The sequence below is a fragment of the Ursus maritimus genome (assembly GCF_017311325.1).
Source record: "Ursus maritimus isolate PB19 chromosome X unlocalized genomic scaffold, ASM1731132v1 scaffold_X1, whole genome shotgun sequence".
NCBI classification, from domain to species: Eukaryota; Metazoa; Chordata; class Mammalia; order Carnivora; family Ursidae; genus Ursus; species Ursus maritimus.
Genome location: NW_024423319.1, coordinates 82733878 through 82757132, shown reverse-complemented (window position 1 = coordinate 82757132; position 23255 = coordinate 82733878). Strand labels below are relative to the sequence as shown.

The following is a 23255-nucleotide window of genomic DNA, read 5'->3' as shown; positions in this document are numbered from 1 at the left end:
CCCAGGCAACGGGCCCAGTTGTTAGGCACTTTCTGTATTGACCGAGCGGCCAGCTCACATTACCTGCATAATCTGCCCTAGGTCCCACAGCCAGTAAGTGGTAAGGCCAGGCCTGCATTTCAAGTCTCTGTGACCACAGCTGTCTAGAACTGCCGAGTTTCGGAGGATCCATGTGGGTGCCGAGATACCCAGACCAAGCCCAGATGTGCCTCCATATACCAAAATGCCAACCCTCAACAGGCACAAAAGACGGGTAAGCCAGCTCAGACATGCAAATGGAGACCACCGAAAGAGCTCCGAGAGATCACCTTGGGTAACTCCCTAGTTTTACAGACGTGAGAGTTCAGGGGCAACTCAAGGGACAGGACATTTTTGTGGGCTAGGGCAGAACTGAGACCCCCAAAGGAAGTTTCTGGCCTCTCTATCTAGCAGCCATCCTGGGCATGGGGACCCACTTACCCCGGGTTTGAATGATGGCAGGCCTAGCCCCACACCAATGGTGGCCTTGTTGGGATTCACCACTGAATTGTAGTGGATATTCCGATGGTAGCTGACGCGGATGGGTTCATCCTCGTTCTGATGGATCCCATGGAATGTGTTGATGGGTTCTGCAGAGAAAAAAAGGAAGGAGCATCCACAGTGGGCCGGGCAGGGCAGGCTCGGACCAGGTGCAGTCAGCCGCTCACCTACCCACCACAGAAGTACCTGTGCTATACTGGTACACCTCCACGGGCCGGTTGTACATCTCAGCCATGGCCTGCATCTCAATGTGGTTGCCATGGCAGTTGTTTTTCCGCTTCCTGTTGATGTAGGTGGTGAAGTCCTCTGTGACATAGTTGGAGAAGTAGTCAGCATTCTTCATCTGCAGAACAGATCGGAGAGTCAGGTCTGTGCGGGGAGGGGATGCACCCACTCTGCCCCTGCCCCACAGCCTCCGCAATGTCTCACCAGATAGTCCATGCAATGCTTCCGCACAACCTCATGCATGTCCTGGTCTCCATACACCTGGTCAGCTGTGGGGACAGAAGAAAGGAGAAGCGGGGGTCAAGAGCTGCCATAGAGGGGGGCGCCTGGGTGGCACATCGGTTAAGCGTCTGCCTTCGGCTCAGGGCATGATCCCGGCGTTATGGGATCGAGCCCCACATCAGGCTCCTCCGCTATGAGCCTGCTTCTTCCTCTCCCACTCCCCCTGCTTGTGTTCCCTCTCTCGCTGGCTGTCTCTATCTCTGTCAAATAAATAAATAAAATCTTAAAAAAAAAAAAAAAAAGAATAGGAGAGTACAGGCAATAGGAACGCAACCACAGGCCTCTCAGGCAGATGAGTTTGCAGGGCTTGCCCGGCCACCCAAACAAGTCAATAAACATTTTAAGTCCCCTAAGTGGCCTCGAGCTCCAGCAATTCCACACCCCGACTTCACTCTTCACATGAGGAAGCTAAGGCTGGGGGAGTTTATGGCTTCACCAAGGTCACACAGCAAGTCAGTCTGAGAGATTCAACTCTAGAATACAGTTTTCCTGACTCCTGGGAGCCAGCATGGCCTTCGTAGGTTAAAAATAAATAAAAAAGAAGAAACCATAAAAACTGGGCTCCGGGCCTAGTTCTGCCAGGTACTAGTGAGCTAAACAACCAGAGGCAAGCGACCCAAGTGCCCTGAGCCTCATACGCTTCACATGTAAAACAGGAACAAGCACGTAACTCCCTGGCAGGCCTCTTGTAGGATCAACAAAATAATGGGTATGAGGTGACCAGCACTGGGCTTGGGACAGAACAGTCACTCAATAAATCAGAGGCCCCTACCCAGAGTGGGGCCTGAATGTGGGGTACTGTGAAGGTGACAGAGGTGAATAAAATCCTGCCCCTGTCTGCAAGAAGCATATAATCTAGCAAGAGAAATAAGACATGAACATAAGCTTAATTTGGGAAAGGCAGCCTGTGGCCCAAATGGTCTAGGTGTCACAGGGCTTCTGTCAAAATAAGAGCCAGGCTCCCCTTGCCTTACTTGAGGATCTTCACACATGCCATTTCCTCTTTTTGGAAGCATTCTTTCCATCCTCCTTGGCTGCCTACTTGTCAAACGCCCATGTGTTCTTTAGGCAGTTCCCTAGCCCTCCCACCCTCCAGAGCACTTCTATCACCAGATTTATTAAAGGTGTGTGCAGACTTCCTCTGCCTGACCACTCTGACTCCCACTGAGGGCTGAGAGCAAGTCACATCCAAGTCCATCCCAGCTCAGGCTCGATACAGTGCAGTAAACTGGGACCAGTTTGCTGAGTAGATGGACAGGCCGGGGGAGCCAGGGAGTCTTCTCCCTGGGAAATTAAAGTGGGCTTAAAGACGAGGCACGCCTGATGTCCACTGGCTAAGACGAAGAGGGAATTTCCCTTTGTCTCCCCGAAGGACTGTTGCTCTGATGGGATCTCCCTGGGGCACCAGGGCAGGGGCAGCCCGCAGGGAACGCCGCAGAGGTCTTCCATGACAGCCAGTCTACCTCTGAAGAATCGCCAGAACGCCTTCGCTGCCCTCCTCTTCCCTCCCTTAAGGATTCTGTGAGGTAAGGAGGAAAAGGTTGCTCTGAGACAGAAAATGGGGCCCATGCCTGTCTCACGTCCTCTTGGAGGTGCAGAGACCTGAGGGGGAGGGGAGCTGTGAAGGCGGGAAGGGGTAGCCCCTTCACCCATGTAAACAAGGATGTGGGTTCTGCGGCCACACTCTCCCCCGCCCCCCCCCCAGCAGCACTTCCAGCAAGTCACGTGCCCTGCACAGAGGCTGGGGGCCCCCTGCTGCCGCCTTTCTTAGAAGCCAGGACCACAGAGCCCGCTGTGGCTGCCCGAGAGCTATTTATGTAGAATGAGCTTGGGGTGCTGAGGAGGCAGTGCTGCCAACAGCTGCAGTAAACAGGAACTGAGATGGCGGCAAAGGGGTTAAACAGAGGCTGGCCTGCCAAGCTCAAGGCGATGGCTGAGATGTTCTTCGGGAGGGATCAAGAGGCATTTCCTGGGAGATGGCTCTACCTGAGCTGGATGCAGGATGCAAGAAAATGGAGGAAAGGGGAGACTGGAAAAGGGAAGGGAGCTGAGGGAAGCTTGAAGGCCCCCCATTCCACCGCCATCAGCTCCCTTGCCTAGCAGAAAGGCTCTGTTGCCTCCTAGCTGTGCGGCACCGGACAAGGCCTTCAAGCTCTCTGGGCCACAATGTCTTCATCCATGAAGGGGAGAGTAACTCCTCTTCCTTTCACAGGGGGCTGTCAAAACAAGGGGTAGGGTTTGCCGAATGCCTACAATGTACTAGGTGTTCAAGAAATGAACCTAGGAGCTCCGTTTGTCGTGAGTGGACAACGACTCTCTCAGACAGCTAACCATCCCCAAGTCAGTCAGAATGTCACCGGAACCATTTATTAGGCCCTTCCTCACTTCTGTCGCACTTCCTCAGCCAGAGGAAAGCCCCGAACAAGAAGTCTAGGCTGTCCCTCCTCACAGAGGCAGGGCTGGCTCTCTGCCTTTACTGAATCCAAAGGTCCACAGGCCTACCTTATGTCTGTAGTTCAAATCTTCAGCAACCAAATTAACATCAAATCAATAATACAGGCTTCACAAAACAGGGTCCTTAAATGACTTTCTCTACCTACCTACCTGTAAAGTATCCCCTTCTCTCCTCAACCCTAAAATGCACTGATAGGTGGTATTGTACATGCATTTAAATCACAGCTTTTGTTGGGGGGGGGGCGGCACGACCCACCTCACTGATTCTAAGATATACACTAGTTTTGGGGCACCTGGGTGGCTCAGTCGTTAAGCATCTGCCTTCGGCTTGGGTCATCCTGGGATCAAGCCCTGCATCAGGCTCCCCTCTCAGCAGGGGGCCTGCTTCTCCCTCTCCCTCTGCTTGTGTCCCCTCGCTCGCTGTCTGTCAAATAAATAAAATCTTTTTAAAAAATCAGATATGGGGCGCCTGGGTGGCACAGCGGTTAAGCGTCTGCCTTCGGCTCAGGGCGTGATCCTGGAGTTCTAGGATCGAGCCCCACATCAAACTCTTCCGCTGAGCCTGCTTCTTCCTCTCCCACTCCCCCTGCTTGTGTTCCCTCTCTTGCTGGCTGTCTCTATCTCTGTCGAATAAATAAATAAAATCTTTAAAAAAATAAATAAAAATAAAAATAAAAAATAAAAAATCAGATATACGCTAGTTTTGGGATCATCAATGTGGAAGAAAATGTGCATATCTGAACACCAAGGAAACTGAGCAATAATACTTCCCCAATGGGGGAGAGAAGGATCTTTTCAGTGATATTACGGTGGGATAACCATCCAGGGCAGGGCTAAAATACAGGAAGTCCTCCTTATTGAGGCAATGCTTGTCTGACTTTGCTAGCCCCACCTCCGTCCTCCAGAAAGCCCTCTTCCTCCCAAAGGGTTGGCATATGGGACTAGGGGCTGGGCTGGGCTTCCCTGTGGAGGCCAAGGTGGGCGAAAGGGCCCAATGGACCTGCAGAGGTAGGGGAATTCAGAGAACTTGTTTTGATAGAAACCGAAACTCCTCTTCTTGCTGACGCTGCACTTGTGGGCAACCTGCACCTGCTCTCCCCTCCCAGAGTCCAGCTGAAGGGGGTCCCCCACTACCTCATCTCTGTCCCAAACCCAGAGAGGGCTCGGAAATCCTCTGGACAATACCACAATTGGTTCCACCAAGGCCTTTTCACATTCCAACTTATTCCATCTTCACCCCAAAAAGCCCTACTTTACACAGGAGGGATAACTGAGGTACAGAAATGTGGCAGAGCTGGCCCAAGGTCATACATCAGGGAGGGTAAACGCCAGGTTCTCAAGGAGTACCTGGGAACTTCAAATACTGATGCTCCAAATGATGTTACCACTACCCCCAATCCAGCTATCGCCTTAGCCGCCTGCCTGCCGAGGGCAAGGCCTGATTCTGCCTCAGTTTCCCCACCAGCACAAGCGGGAATCAGCTGGAACCCTGGAAAGGCCTGGGAGTGGGCAGAAATTACAGAGAGGTCAGCATAAACCTTACCTCCCCACACCCTACGCCTGTCCTTTCTCTGAGCACGGTGAGACACACGCAGAGAAACGCGTATGTGTGTGCGCGCGCATGCATACACATATACACACACAAAGCTAGCAGATCCTGCAAAGGGTGTTCCCTGAAGCCAAATAGCTGTACCACCCTCACAACTACAGAGACCTATCGCATTCAACAAGTAGCTGCCCTTGCTGCTAACTAAGACTAAAGGTTGGATGAGAGGCAAAGCTGTATAAACTGAGGGCCCTCACCTCCTTCCCACCCTCTGCCAGGGCTTAATGGGAGGGAGGAGAGCCAACAGCTCTAACAGACTTGCCTCAGTCTCATTCCCCTATTGCCTGGGGGAAGGTCCCTCAAACCCCTCTAATCCCTCTTCCTCAGGCTCCCTAAAATAGTCACTATTTGCCAAAGAGTTATGTGGAGAAGCAAGACAGGAAAGCCTGGCCTATCTAAAGGAGTTTAATGAAGTACAGGGCCCTACCATTTGTTCTAGAGGCACCTGGGACCTGCCTCCCTGCCAGGTTGCTGCCTGCCTGCCTGCCAGAAGAGCCACAGCAAGCTCTGCTGAGGAAAGAGAAGGAAGCCTGCTGTCTGCAAGGAATCTAAAAACAAACAAACCACACAAACGTGTGTACACACAGCAGCAGGGGGAGACAGGAACCTGATCTGTTCCCCACTTGCCTCCTGGCCCCATCGAGGAGATGAGCCAGGAAAAAGGCCTCCCCTGCCTGTCACGCAGCTGTGGTGTGCGTCTGACCCGTGGCCCCAAATGGCGCGCCCTCAGTGGGGGAGACACCCTCAGTGAGAGCAGAGAGAACTCAGTCCTCTTGATAGCCTGGTCTCTGAGATGCCCGCTCTTCTACTCAAGGATTCCCGCGACAAAGATGGGGAAACTGAGGAAGCAAGGCAGAAAGAGCCCAATGGAAACTGGTGCTCATGGGAGTCCATGAGAATCTTCTCCCTCTGGACTAGTTCAACCTCAAACACCTATGTTCTGACACTGGCTATGTGATCTAGATAATAGGGTCCTGGCTTTCTCGTTAAGGCCTCAGTTTCCCCATTTATAAAACAGTCAAAATTAATCGAAGCTCCATCCCTCCAACACTGATGGTCCAGGCTGTTTCTGGGCCCCACCATTCTAACATGTACAGCTCCAGCTGGTTCCTCACGGCCCGTGCAGACAGACGCATGTGTGGCCTCCACTTTGCCCACAGAGGCCAGGGCCAAGGCCAGAGGTTTTCGCTGAGTCAAAGTCCTATGTGGAAAGGGCAGGAGAGAAGCAGACGCACGTTTCCAGGAGGAGGTTATCTGAGCCTAGCAGGGACAGGGTGGGCCACAGGATACCTCAGGAACTCAGGCTCCTATTTCCACTCCACCCAAGCCTTCACTGATGCTCACAAGTCCCCAACAGGGGGTTGTGGGAGAGAGCAGTGAATACTGGTTCACACGAGGGACTCCCAGACCTCGGAGGCAAAACAGAGGGCAGAAGGCCACCTGCCTCAGGATTCCCAACAGTAGAGGACCACGGGATCCTAGATGGAGGAAGTAAGGCCCAGAGAGGTCAAGGAATATACGTGAGGTCACCCAGCCAGTTGACAGCTAAGTTGAAAAGCTAGGGCTTTCCTAGGGTCATAGAAAGAACATGTCCTTTGGACACCTCTGGGTTCCCATGCCAGTTCCACCACTAATGACCCTGAGCATGTCATTTCCCTTTCCCGAGCCTCAATTTTCTCACCTATCTCGGGATAACAATCCCAATTTTGCAGGTGAATATGAAGCACCCAGCTGAATGCCAGCAGTCAGGGTCAAAGAACAACACTGCGCCCTCTATGTGTGCAATCCCCCCTCCAATTCCAGCCTTCAGTTATGTGCTCCTACTATGCAATGCATGGCAGGAAGCTAGAACCTGTAGGCCTGCTCACCAGAGCTCAGGGCAACTGCTGCCTGTCCCTGCACAAGTTAGGCTGGAAGCAGAGGGGGAACAGAAAGCCCGAGGACAAAGTCCCCTTCCCAGGCACATGTCCTTTGCACTCTGCCCCAGGGAAACCTACAGATGAGGCCTAAAGACCCAGGGGCCATGTACTTGCAGGGAGTGGCCATGGGGCTTCTGAGGTTTTACAGAGAAAAGCCAAGGGCAGCCCAGTTGGGGGAAATGGGTAGCCATAGTGCTGATAGGGAAAGGCCTTCAACCTGCCGCGGTCAGCTCTTCCTGTAAGCTCAGGCCTTTACTGGAAGGCCCTTGGGGGGTGTCAGAGGGTGTTTGGGGAGGTCAGTTGGATGGACACACATGAAAATATTGCTGTTGAAATAGGTTACTGCACAAGCCAGGTCCTTACTAGCTCCAACATCTGCCTCAAAGGCCACCTGAAACCAAGGTGCCCTGCTGCATTCTCTTACACTCACTCCAGCAGCAGCCCTGTTTGCCCCACATCTAGCCTGAGGCTTCAGCACAGGGCCTAGCACCTAACAGGCCCTGACCTATTATTTCTTTGCCTTCTTTTGGTCCAAGATGCCCCCAAACCCAGCTCTTTCTCTAGGAAACATCCCAGGGAGAACACAGGCTTGAGCCACAGGGGTAGGAGGAGTGGGATTTTCCCAGCCCAGCACACAGTCCACTGCCTGAGCCCCTTCCGCTTGGTAGAACGGGGAGGCAAGCTCCCAACCCTCCTAAACGTCTTCTACTCATTCAACACACATTTGTAGCTCTGAGACCCCACTGAAAACAGCATTCAGGTTTCATCAATGCTCCTGTTCCCTGAGGTTCTACCAGGTGTCCGGCACCAAAGGGATTTACTGAAGTGATCTCATATAACCATTATAACTGAGTCTTCGGCCTCCTGTTACAGCCTCGGAAACAGGCTCAGGAAAACGGAGTTGCTTGCCCAAGTTCACACCAAGAATCAGTGGCACAGTCAGAAGTGGAGTCGGTCCAGGCCACCAGTAGACACGGGGCTAGCCACACAGTGAGAGAATAGGAGACCTTGTAAGGATTCAAGGAGCCCTTCAGAATCAACACCATTTAACAGATGGGAAAACGGCAAGTTTTTGAATCACGGCCAGAAGTAGAAGACAGGGCTTCTGACTCGTACTTCAAGGCTCCTATCAGAGGGCCCTTTTTCCAGGTAGATAGCAGAGCCGCCATGGGAGGGTCAGATCACATTCCCAAATACCCCTGGACACTAGCATAAGGCCTTAGAACTGCCTGTTGGGTCACCTATTCAGAGCCAGAGGGGCCTCAAAGATGTCGCTCAGACTAGATAGATGTTATTAAGGAATTATGATTATTGTTAGGTAGGATAATGACATCTTGGTTACGTTAGGAAAGAAAGAATCTTATCTGTTAGAGAAACATACACAAATATTTACAAATGAAATGATCTGACATTCGGGTTTTGCTTTAAAAATACTCTCGTTTCAGGAGAGTGAAAAAGAGTGGGCGGAGTAGTGATGAAACAAGGCTGGCCATGTGTTGATGACTATTTTGAAGATGAATGATGTACAAGAGAATTCACTATTCTGTTTTTGTGTAAGTTTAAAAAAATCCTATGATCCCAGGGTGACAGCAGTGTGCTGTGGTTAAGAACATGGGTCTCAGGGGGTGCCTGGGTGGCTCAGTCGGTTAAGCCTTCGGCTCAAGCCCGCATCCAGCTCCCTGCTCGCCGGGAGTCTGCTTCTCCCTCTCCCTCTGCCACTCCTCCTGCTTGTGCTCTCTCACTTTTTCTCCCCCTGCCCCTGTCAAATAAATTTTTAAAAAATCTTAAAAAAAAAAAAAAAAAGAACATGGGCCCCAGACTAACCCAATCCAGAGACTCCCAACTCTACTACTATCTGACCCTGGGCAAGTCGTTTCCCCGCTCTAAGCTGCTTTTCTCTTCTGACAAATGAAAACCACAGTAGTCCCTACACTTACCTAGCTTGGAGGAGAATGAAAAAGGGTTTCCTTCAGTGTCTGACAGTGCAATCTGTCCCTAAGTAACATTATTTTTTATCACTATTATTGTCATCATTATTACTTTTACACCACCGCACTGCCTCATGACCAAAGGACAGAAGCCAGATACTAACTTGAAGCTGGGGTCTGGAGTCCACCAGTAAACTCTACCTCCAAGCCCCTCCTCAGGGGTTACTCCTAAACACTAGAAATAGCTTAGGGGCAGCCCCAGGCCCTTGAAGGCTGAGGCAGAGACTCACCTACAGCCCGGAAGAGACAGGCGCCGTCCTCCTTCATCTGCTTGATGATGAAGCCCTTCTTGTCTCTCAGGGCCTTTTCAAACCAGTGCTCTTGCTGAAGGGAAGAGGTGGAGGTCAGCAACAGTAAAGGCCTGCACCCGCTCCCCAGGACCCTGCCCTCCAGTTCCCAAAGGGCCCAGCTAACTGGCTGAGAGGACACTGGGCAGGGTCAAGTTCCCAGCCCTGCTTGACACCCCATGCACATGGAGAAGGAGGAGACCCTTTCTTTTGGGAATTAGTCATTGTGTGAGCAGAAGACTTGCTCCCAGAAGGGTCTTATCTGTTTTCTGACGGGCCCTGCTGACCATGTTGGGAATCCAATACTGGGCTCCCACAGGCAGCCAGAGGCCCAGACCTAGCAAGTACTGGGGGCAGGGTGGGGCGGCGGGGGTGGGGGTGGAGACAGACCTGGCTGTATCTCAAGGAGTTTCACCAGTTCACCTGGGGACCCTCCAGCCACTTAAGGTAGGGAAGATGTTGAGGATCCCAAGCCCTACATATAGCTAGGGAATGTCAAAATATATCGTATAAGGCAAAATGCATATGCTGTATGATCTCACTTATAACTAAACACATTTAACGTATATATGTATGTGCATACAAACACATAAAAATTGCGAAGACCATACAACAAAAATATCACTAAAAGTTGGTATTACACCTGATTTTATTTGACCTTCTTCATGAAAGGTATGCAATCCCTTGTCCAAAATTCTAAAACTCAAAAAGCTTTAAAAACCAAAGTCTTTCTTTAACTCATTTGCCATCATAACCTGACCTGAACTGGCAAGAACCTATGTATCCCACTTGGAGGTGAATATTCAAACATTTCCATGCAGAAGCATTCAGGTGTTTGGTTATGAGGTACTACCACAGACCCCACCAGAGGTGTTACGTAACACACAGTAGACACACCAGGTGATTTTTCTGAATTCTGAAATTTCTCTAAATTCCAAAACACATCTGACCCCAAAGGTTCAGGTTCAGTGAGCGTGTACAAATGTGTATCTTCAGACAAAAAAAAAAAAAAATGGAGAGACGAATAGGCAGAAAAGAGTATCTTTAGGGCAGTGATACTACTCCGTATGGTACTTTAATGGTGGTTACATTTCATTATGTATTTGTCCAAACCCACAGAATGTACAAAACCAAGAGTGAACCCTAATGTGAACTGTGGACTCTGGGTAATTATGATGTGTCTTACACGGACGGACTGTAACAAACGTACCACCCTGGTGGGGGAATGTTAATAATGGGGGAGACTATACATGTGTGAGGGCAGGGGGTATGTGGGAACTTCCTGTTCATTTTGGGACTCTTATTCAGTTTTGCTGTGGACCTAAATCTGCTCTAAAAAAATTAAGTCGATTTAAAAAAATAATGTCCACGTGTCACTGAAAACGTATTTTCCATTTCAAAACAAAACCAGAAGCTGCAGACCTTTCCCAGGCCCCTCACGCCCTCTGCTGGCCACCAGAAGAAGCCAGCCTTATCCAGCATCCGGGCTAGGGACCAGAAATCCCCAACCTGCTCCTTTGGGACACCACCCTGCCCAGGGATTTAGAGGATCCGGGCTAACTCTAACTAGACAGAGGGGATCACTTCTCTGCAGGCCACTTTCCCCCAGCTCAGGTGAGCAAAATTCCCAGCAGAGTAGGAAGTACAAGGTTCGGAGGCTCTGCGTTCCAACCCAAGCCCTGTCACTCACTTGCTGTGTGATTTCAGGTAAACTACCTCAACTCTCCAAGCCTTAGTTTCCTATCAAATGAGGGATACGTGATCTACCTGACAGAGCTGCCAAGAAGTTCAGAGGAGCTTCAGGGTCTGAACAGGCTTGGTAAGTAACAGGTCCTCAGCCACAGAAGGGGCAGGACTGGCACAGACAGAGACCACGTACAACTGAGAGGCCCTCAACAAGTCCCACGGGAGTGGCTGGACACTAGAGGGTGAAGAGGGGGGTGATGAGGGAATGCCCAGCAGCCCCACCATTAGGGCCCATACCCCAGGAAGGTGTGGCTGGCTTGCCAGAGATGACAAAGGCACCTGGCGTCCCTTAATGGGCTCCCATGGACAGCACGGAGAGTCTTGTTTACGCACAGCACTCCAGCATGTGCCTCTCACGCCGCAGAGGCTGTGGACTAGCACACTTCAGCCAGTTCCCCCCCGGTCTGTCCCTGTCCCACAGGGACAGCCATCTCCCAACACCATGGTACCTGTCCCAGCCAGGGGTCACCAGCAGAGAAGCTGCAACTGTGACTACAGGCCCACATTGGGCAGAAAGAGAAGTTGTAAAGACGGGCACATAGCAACCTCCTGCCTTCAAGTGCAAGGGAAAAGGAGACTGAGGGAGAAGGAGATCAAAGAGGAGGAGAGGGGGAACTACTTATTCCTCCAACAAGGGTTTACCAGGCAGCTGCCAAATCAGGCAACGAGGACAGAGAAATGAATCGGACTTGGTCTCTACCCTCCAGAAGCTCACAAACTGCTGGGGGGGGGGATGTGGAAACAGGGAATGACCACACACAAGTGTGAGCAGGGCAGTGAAAGAGTTGAACATGGTGCTATAAGACACACAGGAAGGGACCTGAGAAGAGGGGTCACCTGACGGATTAAAACACGAAGACCTCCAGAAATGCTTGTTAACTGGGTAAGAAATCACCTCTGGGTGCCTGGCTGGTTCAGTCAAAGGAGCATGCGCCTCTTGATCTTGGGATGGTGAGTTCAAAACCCACTTTGGGTGTAAAGATTACCTAAATAAATTCATTTTAAAAAATCACTTCTACCACAAAGCACTAGGGATGCCAGAGGCCCAGCGGTGAGTCCAGCACAGCTAAAGTCCTGGATAGGACTATGCAGGTAAGCAGGGAGGGGCCAGGAAGAAAGATGAACTCATATTAGCCAAATGCCTGCCCCATGCCAGGTGCCTGATGCAAAAGGTGACTTCATTTAATTGTTCCTACCACAGCCCAGATGGCAATGAGCATTATCCTCATTTGACAAAGACAGAAAGAGCTGGGGTTTGGGCACCAGCAAAACCTAGTATATAGAGGCAATGGGGAAGGCCTCATGAGCCACAGCATGGAGATATACCTGGCAGCCCATCCTGGGAAAGTCCTCGTTTGTCTCTAAAAATGAAGGAGGCCCGAGCATACCCTTTGCACAAGTAGGGCTTTGGTCCTGGGGCGATCTGGGCCTGGATCTGGAGGCCAAACCATGACCCTTCCGCTGGCTTTGGCACCAGCAGCCTTAAGGGCTTTGGGTCTGGCTGAAACCTTGCCACTCCCTTTGGGGAGAGAAAAAAGGGAGGCTATGGTCCTGGGCTCCAGGAAGAGTTTAGAGTACCAGAAGTCCGTACCATAGTCTCCTCCTTCCCCTGTCTGGACAGGAGCCTCTGAGAAAGGTACCAACTTGGGAGTTGTTTAGGAAAGTGGTCCAGGAAGGAAAGGCTAGTGGGAGAGAGGGACGGGGGCTAACCCTGCCATTGGTAAGTTCAAGCTACATCAATGTTCTGGCCTGAGAAACTCCAGACAATGAATCTTACAAGCCCATTGCTGAGCCAGTGGGCGAGTCCCTCCACATCCCTGAGCTTCCACAAGGGGGCTAGGCGAAGCTCTTTGACATCAGGGGATCCCAGGTGCAAGACTCTGCAACCTACTGGTCCAAAGGCCCAAGAGAAGTTGAAGCAGACTCTGGGACCCCAATGACTTAGGTTCCAATCCAGCTCCACCAATTACCAACCATGTGATGAGCCACTCTGAAAACTCCAGTTTTTCAGTCTGTGAAATGGGATAACAAGCTTCCCAATAACAGGGTAGCTGGAAAGACACAAATGTTACAGGACCTTGCCCAGTAGGAAAGCACTTAATGGGTTCTCTTCTCCTCCCTGGAAGGGAAAAAAGAACACTCCTGTAGAAGGCCTAATGGTGACCACCCAAAGATATCAGGCCCTAATCCCTGGAACCTGCAAATGCTACTTAGTAAGGAACAAGGGTCTTCGGCAGTGTGATTAAGTTAAGATCTTGAGATTGGGAGATCATCTTGGAGTATCTGGGTAGGACCTAAATGCAATCACAAGCAACCTGACACAGAAGAGGAGCCTGCACATAAACAGAGAAGATGGTGTGAAAACAGGCAGATGGAGTGATGCAGCCACAAACCAAGGAAAGCTGGCAGCCACCAGAAGCTGGAAGAGTACTGGATTCTCCCAAGAGCCTCTGCCATGAGTGCAGCCCTGCCAACACCTTGATTTTGACCCAGTGAAACGGATTCTGGACTTCTGGCTTAGAGCACTGTGAGAGAATTGATTTCTGTTGTTCTAGACCACTCAGTTTGTGGTAATTTGTCACAGCAGCCACAGGAAACGAATACAACCCCCTGGAAGCACTCCCTGGTGGGAGGCAATATGGCACGGTTCCAGTCCCACAGGACCCATCTCTGTAGCATCCCCCCAGGGAGAGGATTAGAATAAAGGCAGCAGGGACTTGGAATTCCCCTTCCAAGTCTGGGAAGCTACTGACCCTGCCTATCAATGAATGAGCTGCCCCTGAAAGGGGAGGGGGCAGGGGAAGATGGCAGCAGGAGTGGCAGCTCTCGGGCAGATGTCTTCTCAGAGCCCAGGGCCAAGAGATGTTTAATATTCTAGCCTTCACAGCTCTGTCCCAGCAAGCCTGATGCCAAGGCCATCCCCTCTCCGCCCAAAACACCCAGGAACACTGGCTCAGCTCCATGGGCAAAACACAGGCAACCTATCCAATGAAAAATGGGCGCGCTGCTCTCTAAAGAGCAACACAAGCTCTCCAGGACGAAGGAATGGGAAAAGAGCAAGGCCCTCGAACCTACTGCCGGGCCACTGAGGGAGCAAGGGGGGAGGAAGTGGGTCAAAACGCGAGGATTCTGTTATTCTGCAGCAACAAGAAATGAAGTACTGACGCATGCTACACCATGGACAACGCTTGAAAAGAATATGCTAAGTGAATCCAGATACAAAGAACTGCACCCTGTATGACTCCATTTATATGAACCATTCAGAACAGACAAATCAATCAAGACAAAAAGCAGATTAGTAGTTGCTGGGGGCTGAGAGGGGCTGAGAGGATTAGAGGATGGTGAGGGTTAGGGTTTCTTTGCAAGTGACAAAAATGTTCTAAAATTGATCATGATGGTAGGTGCACAACTCTGTGAATACACTAAAAGCTACTGAATTGTACACTTTAAATTGGTGAATTCTGTGGTGTGTGAATGATATCTCAATATAGCCATTAAAATTAAACAAACCCAAGGGCCTATAGCACTAGCAGGGGAGAAGGAAGTCAAACACAGCTTGAAACTTTGCAGCATACCCCCACAAGCCAAAGGGCCTCACCCAAAACTTTCAAAATGGGTGGCAGGAGTGGGAAGCAGGGAATTAAAGAAAAGAGCACAACTAGCTTCCAAGAAATGAGTCTAACCTCCCTCCTCACTATTACCCATTTTAAGGTTGGAGAAACTGAGGCCCAGAAAGGGGAAGTGCCTGAAGATATAGACTCAAACCCAGATAGCCTGGGCAAGGACTACTTCCTGCTATAAGACTCTGTCTCCCCGCCAAAGGAATCAGCAGGTTCCTAGAGGCCAAAGCTCGGCTGTTACAAAGGATTCCAGGAAGAACCAGATGATCTTGGGGAAACTGCGAGAGAAGAATCAGCCCAACTCCGAGGTGGGCCAGGTCAGGTATTCATACACTCAATAACCCCGGGCATGGGTGGCCTTTTGGAAAAAAAAAAAAAAAGAAAGCAGCTGAGCGTTTGCCTAAAGCCATGAAACAGCCAAGCAGGCGACCCTGGGGTTTGAACTCAGGCCTGCCCAGCTCCAAAGCCCAAACTTTTTCCACACTACCTCCACACCAGCCAGTAGGTCCCCTGACAGACAACCCCCAAGCTTAATCACAACACAGCTGGACATAAAACTCACTGTCTGCCAACCCCGAGCCTCACACTGAACAGACAAAAGGGCAAGATGGGGGGAGAGAAAGACACAGAAGAGAAACCCAGATTTTCCTCAAAAGACACCCACCATTCTCTGTCACCTCCAGGTCCAGAGGGCTTTGGTGTGAGTTCCCTAAAATCCCAAAGCTAAACAACACTTCACCAGCTCCTTACCTGACCAATGAGGAATCGGAGACCCAGAGAATATAGACCTAGCTATTCTGGTTCATCCAGAAAAGCTCCAGCAGAGCCAGAGTGGGAAGCTAAGTATGCTGGCTACAGTGCCAGGTCCAGCTTCTTCCACCATCGGAGCATGCATGACCCCCTCTGAAAATGCTCTGTGGTGTCCTCAAGCTCAGGAGACTTACAAGCCACTCTTTTCACAGGGTAGACTCAGTAAGGCAGCTATGCCTGGAAAAGGAAACCCTTGACACTACCACCTCCCCAGCACCAGGACCCCAGGGTGCCAAAAGGGCTCCTCAAGTCCTACAGTAGTCACAACATCTGAACAAACAGGAAGTGTGAGTAGTTAGAACAAGGATTCACCATCTGGGCTTCCTCTCAACAACTCCTCTCTTTCCCAGGAGATCTAATGGGCCTCCAAGGCCACAAATGCCTCAGGTGACAGTTCAGGACCAAGACTGAAGCAGCAGGAAGAATTTCCTCTCTTCTCGGGGTGCCTGGGTGGCACAGCGGTTAAGCGTCTGCTTTCGGCTCAGGGCGTGATCCCGGTGTTCCGGGATCGAGTCCCACATCGGGTTCCTCTGCTGGGAGCCTGCTTCTTCCTCTCCCACTCCCCCTGCTTGTGTTCCCTTTCTCGCTGGCTGTCTCTATCTCTGTCAAATAAATAAATAAAATCTTAAAAAAAAAAAAGAATTTCCTCTCTTCTCATCCCCAAATTTTCCCAAGCTGGATAAGGTGAGGCAGGGAGAAGCATCTTATTCTCCTTTTGTCCCAAGACGTGTGAGGACACGAAAAGCCTTTCCTCTGTCATTGGGAAGACATCATGCAGCAACAGAGCTTTACTTCCATGTTATTATGGGAACAAGTATGAGGAAGGGAGCCTAGGAGATGCAAAGCGGGCGTAAGGAGAGGTCTTTCTAGTCACCATGGCAGCACACAACTTTCTTCCTTTATGTCTTTGGGACCACAGACATAGCACTTCCTATTTCTGTGGAGAAAAGGCAGACTCTCCCAACCAGGAAGAGAAACAATTCCTGGTCCTGACCCTGTGGGCCCAGAAAATTGATTTTACCTGTAGTAGTAAAGGGTAGAAAGGGAGCAAGGACACGGTGCTCAAGACAAGGCCCTGGCCCCTGTGAAGTACAAAAAGATTTATCTGAACCAAGGGGAAAAGAAATATGGGTAGAGAATTTCTCTGGAGTGAGGATGTCTCTGGCGAGAAAAAAACTTGTTGAAAGCAATTCAGGGGGGCGCCTGGGTGGCTCAGTTGTTAAGCGTCTGCCTTCGGCCCAGGGCGTGATCCCAGGGTCCTGGGATCGAGCCCTGCATCGGGCTCCGGGCTCTGCTGGGAGCCTGCTTCTTCTTCTCCCACTCCCCCTGCTTGTGTTCCCTCTCTCGCTGGCTGTCAAATAAATAAATAAAATCTTAAAAAAAAAAAGCAATTCAGGAGGCTCAAAACATTTTCCCTGATCCTGGAAATGAGAAGCAAACAGAGCTGGGTCAGGGAGAGACTGAAAGTATCTCCTAGTTCTTCAGGGGAGGCCTCAGCCGCCACGTCCCAGTACCTGGCAACCTTCTCATAGAAAGTAGGGAGATCTTCCTGGCCTGAGGGAGGCTCAGGTAAGGAGTTCTTATGACTATGAAGAGCACTTAGGTCTTTCTGTTCAATGAGGGAGGCCTCAGGCCACACTGGAGAAGACCTCATGTACCTCTCGCTGGTGAGAAAAGACTGCCTGGTTGCAGGGTGGTGGAGAGAGCCTCATACCCAGGGGGCTGTGGGAGGGGCACTTAGGCCCCTCCCTAAGGTGAAGGATCTCTTGGCCCTGAGGAGAAGCTTAAGCCCCTGGGAAGAGGCTCGGACTCTTCCTCAGAATCCCATCCTACCCATGTCCCAAAGCGAGTGGGTAGTTCTCAGGATTTAGTTCACAAGTGGTCTGAGGCTCAAGTCTCCAAGGCAAAATATCTTATGTCCGTAAAAGGTCCCTATGACTGGGGTATACATATGCTATCTAAAGTGAGGTGACAGTACTCTCAGGGGAGACTCTGGTCTCAGGTCCTAAGGTGGGTTGAGTTGTCTCATACGCCGAAGGAAAAGTTTAAACTCTTAGGGGGAGACCCAAGACCCTATTCCCTACGGACTTAGGGCCCAAGGTGGAAAGTGTCTTTCTGTTCCTGAAGAGTACCTTAAATTCCTTGAGGGGAAAGTCCAGATCTCATCTCTAGAGACACCAATCACTGAGGTATGTATAGGTCTCTTGTCCTTGAGGGCAAGCTCAAGTGTCCTTCGTGCAATGGGTCTCAGGCCCTGAAGGCAGACTAAATCCATGGGGAGGCCTCAGGCTCCATCTCTGGGACACCATGCTGCCCTTGTTCCCTGAAGAGTGGTATCAGGCTACGGTTCTCAGAGCAGGGATCTTACATCCCTGACGTGAAGCTCAGGCCTAAGGCACCTGCGTGGCTCAGTAAAACGTCTGCCTTACGCTCAGGTTGTTATTCTTGAGTCCTGGGATGAGCCCCAAGTCAGGCTCCCTGCTCAGTGGGGAGTCTGCTTCTCTCTTCCTCTGCTCCTCTCCTCACCCCCCAACCCCCGCGCGTGCTCTCTTTCTCAAATAAATAAATAAATAAAATCTTAAAAAAAAAAGCAGCAGCTCAGGACCTTGAGGTAGGGGGTGCTCAGATCCCTGTTGCAGGGAGAGAAAGAGCTGTTACGTACCCAAGCTATGTTTCAGTCCTTCATAATGAGAAGGATCTCATATCCCTGTGTGTGTGTGTGTGTTGGGGGGGTTCTCAGATCAATCCCTGATAAGAAAGGACCTCTAAAGACCTCACCTTGCCTGGGACCACTGTGTGAGGGATATCCATCTCCTGAAGAGTTTCAGACCCTGTTTCTGTAAGCCCCAGTCCATAAAAAAGGTAACCTTGGGCTCAAGAGCCCAAAACAATAAGGCTTATTTTCCTGAAGAATGGTTCAGGCTGGGGAGGTTGGAGGAGAGAAGAGCTGAAGGCCTATCACTTGAAAGAAGCTTAAGCACCTAGAGAGAAATTCAAATTCAGACTCTTGGCCCCAGGGAGGTCTCAGATCACTGAAAGGAAGCATTCACAGACCCCTTTTTAGAAAAGGGATGAATCTTATGTATTTTAGTAGTTTCTGGTCCCTGAGTGTTAGTTTTGGCTCTTGTCCCCAAAGAGAAGAGAATCTTATCTCCCTGAAAGAAATCTTATCTCCTTGGAGAAAAATTCAGAAGATCCCCTTCTCTAAAGGAAAAATATATACACGTATGTATCAGGTTCTTGATTCTAGAAGGGGGAATCTCAGGCCCTTGAAGACAGGCTTAGGACCCTTAAGGAAGTCTCAGACGCCACCGCTGGGTGGTCCTGGGCTGTGTTCCCCTGAGGAGGAGGGGGGGGTTGTCCTGTAAAGACTGTCTCAGACCCCTGAAAAGGGTTTGGGTATCTTGGGGACGCTCAGAATTCCCCTGAGGTCTCCACCTTACCTGTGTTCCCTGGAGGAGTCGTTTTAGACCCTTATCCCAGAGGAAAGGAAATCTCATGGCACCGAAGACAAACCAAGGTCCCTTGGAGTCATGAGACTCCCCTCTCAGGAGGCATTCCCACCTAATGGTTCTACGTGATGAGGTCTCAGGGCCCGGAATGACGGCTCTGGGCCCCAGAAGAGACCACAGACTCCATCCTTAAATCCGCCATCTTATCTGGGGCTTCTAACCCCCAAGTCCTTGGTGGGGGATGGGGAAAAGAGTGTCTCAGGCCCCCACCCCCCAGAAAAGAATGCCAGGCTCCGGGAGAAGACGTAGGTCCCTCGGGACGATCTCAAACAGCCTTTCCTGGGTCCCTACCCACCATACCCACTCACCTGTCACCCCCAGCCCATACCTGCTCAACGGTTGCGGGGTCCATAGCCTCGATGCGAGCTGCAGCTGCTTCATACTCGTCTTCACTGTTATAACCCGCGCCGACCTCCTCACGCTCTGGACTGCCCGCTCCAACCGCTCCGACCCCGGGGGCTTGACGCCGCCGCTTGCTGTGGCCCGGCCCCGAGCAGCAACTGCCAACGCCTACGGCTCCGCCCACGCCCACCACCACGCCCGCTGCACCCACACCCGCCGCCGCTGCACCCAGCGCGTCGCCGGGACCGCCGCCGGGACCAACGGGGCCCCCGCAAGGAGGAGGAGAGGACTGCTGTGGCCGCGGACCCGCCACGGCGCCAGGCGGCACGGCCAGCGCCCAGCGGTGAAGCGCTCCTGGTGGCCCCGGTAGCGGGCCCTGAGGCGGTGGCGAGGCCCGGGGACGGGCCCCCACGACGCCCGGGTCACGGTCGCGGTCGCCACCGCCCACACCCGTGCCGCCGCCGCCCACGCCCACACCCCCGCCGCGACGCGGCGCCGGGGGCAGCGGCCCGGGCGGCGGCGGTTCGTTGGCGGGGTCGGCGTCGGGAGGCGGCGGCTTCTTTTTGGGGAGAATAGTCATGGCGGCACCGCCAAGTACCCCCCAGCAAACCCGGCGCGGGGCACGCCGGGAGAGAACCCGGATGAGGGGGCTACTGTGGTGCGCGAAGCACGACGGGATCGGCGGGACCCGGATAAAGAGATTGAAGCACCGGTTCGAGAACCGTCTGTGGCGCGCGAGTCACGCGGCAGGAGAACCCGGATGTGAAGTCCTAGATGAAGGCACCGCGGCGGGTTTGTCGTAGCCTTCTCTCCAAGTCCAACAAGTTTATTGCTACGTTCGCTCGTTCCGAACTGGGCTTCAAAGGAAACAGAACCAAAACAAGCACCTCTTCGCCCCGCCCCCTCGCAGGTTCTTGAACTACCGGGTGGGGCCCCGGGGCGCTGCGCAAGCGCGCCAGGGCACGGCCCCGCCTCTCGCTCGGAAGTACGTGGGCAAAATCTTCGCCGCCGCCACAACAATTGCGGGCACCAACCAATCGAAGCAGCTGCGTGGGTTCTCGATGACGCCCACGGGCCAATCAGATGTGAGCGATCGCCCTCCCGTGCCCTCCGTCTCAGATTTCAGTCAAAGTCGGCACGCTCGTTCCTTGCCTTTCTTCTCGTCTGCCCCGTCGCGCTCCTCTCTCCCCGAGGCTCTGACTCGCAGGCGGGGGTACTACGACGGGACAGCGTGGCCAGCCTCGCGCACGACAATTTTGAAAGCGCCTCCCTGCCAGGCTTCCAACTTGGCCGCAGTCAGCTGAACTGACTGGAAAATATCAACACTCCCAGAGCACAGCACTCCCCTGAAGCGTCAGTTCCGGTCCCACCCGCCTGCAAATCCACGTCCGGCGGGGAGGCGGGCGTCGCTTCACCCTGGCAACGGGCCGAGTTCTGCGGTGAGTGGTTAAGAGAAGCCGTCACTCACTTTGGGCCGGCCAACCCTGGGACAGATGTGCACCGTGGGGACCTTGGGTGTTTGGGAAGCAGACACGCCTTCTTTGGCTCCGCGGCCCTCTCGCCCTCGCGTTGACCTCCCCGCCCCTGTGGCTAGTGCGCAAGCGCAGCACAGCCTTTCCGCCGCCCCCGCCGCCCCCCCCCCCCAACTGAGTTTACCTGGATTGAGCAAAAGTTTATGAACCAGCGCTGTCGCCAGCCAGTGCTCTGCAAGGGGGTTGGTAAAATCCCTGGTATTGCGCAGTTGGAGAGCTACAAGCTAGTCGTAGCTCTGCCCCTCCTGAGTGATCTTTGTCAAGTCATTTAACACCCATCCCATCCGCAATTTTTCAAAAAAATTTATTTTGTTAGTAATCTCTGTACCCAGCCTGGAGCTTGAACTCACAACCCCCGAGATCAAGAGTCGCATGCTCTTAGGACTAAGCCAGCCAAGCGCCCCCATCTGCAATTTCTACTCCTTTGTAACATGGCAATGATAATTAATGATGTAAGGATCAGAGATTAGTGCTTGTAAAGGGCCTAGTGCTGTGTCTGACACATAGTAAGTGCTCAAAAAAATTAGTCTGAATGGCAGTGCAAGGAAAAGGATCCCAGGCTTTGGAGTCAGAAAGACCTCAGGTCCAGACCCCAATGGACCATTATCAACTGTATAATCTTGAGCGAGTCATTGTGTCTCAAATTTGAGGTTACCCATGCAAAACGGGAATAATAATGCCTGACTACTTCAGGGAGTAGTTAATGGGGTTCAGATGGGCTTATGATCCAAGAAGTTGTTTTGAGAGGTGAGGGCTTGCTGCCAGTCTTAGGAGTCAAGCCATACATGTTGACTGAAAGATGATCAGAAAGCTTTTCTGAGCGCCCTCTAACCTCCTTCCTTCAGATGCTGACCTTGGTTGAAGTTCTTCCCTGGAGAGTGTCAGTTAAAAATGGCATGTTGTGTCTTCTGCTTTGAAGACTTAATGGGAGAGGACTCACGTTTCCTGGACCTACTGTGTTCAGGGCACTATGCCAAATGCCTATGCATGTTATCATACTGAATCTTCTTATGATCATCTCACTTGATGTGTATTTCCTACTGGATGTTTGTCCAGCACTACATGTCTAAAATTGAATTTAGGATAATCACTGTAGCCAATCTTCACCAGGTCCTTTCTATGTGCCTGGCACTGTGTGCTAACGGCTTTGCTGTTCCATTTGGCAGTGAGTGCAGCTCCCCAGTCAGCCTTTGCCCAAGCAAGAACCTGGGAGTCAACCTTGTCTGCTCCCTCTTCCACAACTCCCACATGCCTGTCAATCCAAAGTCCTGCCAATTCTACCTCTCAAATCTCTTGATTCCCCAACTCTTACTACCACTACATGGTCCAAGCCAGCATCACCCACCAACTGGACTACTGCAAAAGCCACCTCACCGCCCTTCTTCCCACTAGGACTGTTTCTCTAGAATCCACTGTCCACAGCCAGAGCGATCCTTCTGAAACGCAAACCTCATGATGATTTTCCTGTTTATAAGCCTTCAGAGGTCCCCGTTATCCTTAGAATAAAGTCCAAAATCTGTATCATAGCTTCAAAGGCTTTCTGTGATGCGGCCTATCTCCATATCCTTACTCTCATCACTGCCTCACACTCTCCTCCCCAGCTGAACTGAACTAATTTCAGTTCCCCAAGGCCCTGAGCTTGCCCCCTAACCTCTAGGTCATTGCACATGCTGTTCCATCTGCTTGAAACATTTTTATCTTTTTGCTGGCTAACTCCAGCTCATTCTTTGGGTGTTGGCCGGGTTAGGTCCTCCTGTCATCTGCATGCTTCTGCAATCCCATCAATTTTAGTTCTATAACACTTCACTGTAATTGCTTAATTGTTCGCCCCCCATGCTCACCTCTGTAGATCAGAAATGATGTCTTCTTTGCCCATCTTTGTATCCTGAGGGCTAGCACATGATATGTGGTTAATAAATATTTGGTGAATAAATGATCATTATTTTACAGATTAGCAACCCAAGGCAAGAGAAGGTTTAAGGGACTCTCTCAGCCGGGGATTGGAACCCAGGTCAACCTAAATCAAAGGTCGGTCTTCTCGGTGCTCCACAGAGCTCAGTCACACACTAGCCTAGTGTACCCAGTAGCCCAGCAGAGAGAATGCAGGGGATGTCCACAAGGAAGGGGACTTTGCCAAACTTGAGAGATTCTTTCTTTCTTCTTCTTCTTTTTAAATCTTGAGTTCTTTTTTTTTTTTAAGTAAGCTCTAGGCCCAGTGTGGGGCTTAAACTCACAACCCCGAGATCAAGAGCCACATGTTCTATTGACTGAACCAGCCAGGCGCCCCCAAGAGATGCTTTTAATTAGGGTTCAGTTCGGAGCCATTTGCTGTCAGGAAGCCCGGGTTTAATTCTCCTCTAACCAAGTGTGTGCTGCTCTGGGTCTCAGTTTCCCCATTTGTGAGTGAGAGAGC

General features: G+C 51.5%; 1 protein-coding gene and 2 long non-coding RNA genes across 4 annotated transcripts in view; 2 read left to right on the top strand and 1 right to left on the bottom strand.

Annotated features, from left to right (window-relative positions):
- Nucleotides 1-19905, bottom strand: part of OTUD5 (OTU deubiquitinase 5) — a 28005-nt gene extending 8100 nt beyond the window's left edge. For both annotated transcript variants that reach the window (XM_040631841.1, XM_040631847.1), the window contains exons 1-5: nucleotides 19297-19905; nucleotides 9224-9317; nucleotides 949-1013; nucleotides 706-862; nucleotides 460-608 (exon numbers count right to left, since the gene is read on the bottom strand). In XM_040631841.1, coding sequence (XP_040487775.1) covers nucleotides 460-608; nucleotides 706-862; nucleotides 949-1013; nucleotides 9224-9317; nucleotides 19297-19890 — 1059 coding nt within the window. In that variant the 5' untranslated portion in view covers nucleotides 19891-19905. The remainder of the gene's footprint in view (nucleotides 1-459; nucleotides 609-705; nucleotides 863-948; nucleotides 1014-9223; nucleotides 9318-19296) is intronic.
- On the top strand, nucleotides 1261-15932 carry LOC103663122. The gene is made up of 3 exons (XR_568687.2): nucleotides 1261-2552; nucleotides 10988-11099; nucleotides 14738-15932. It is a non-coding gene; the product is annotated as an uncharacterized LOC103663122 (long non-coding RNA).
- Nucleotides 19906-20051: 146 nt separating the features above from the next.
- On the top strand, nucleotides 20052-22771 carry LOC121103097. Its single transcript, XR_005835244.1, has 2 exons — nucleotides 20052-20749; nucleotides 21688-22771. It is a non-coding gene; the product is annotated as an uncharacterized LOC121103097 (long non-coding RNA).
- Nucleotides 22772-23255: the final 484 nt, after the last annotated feature.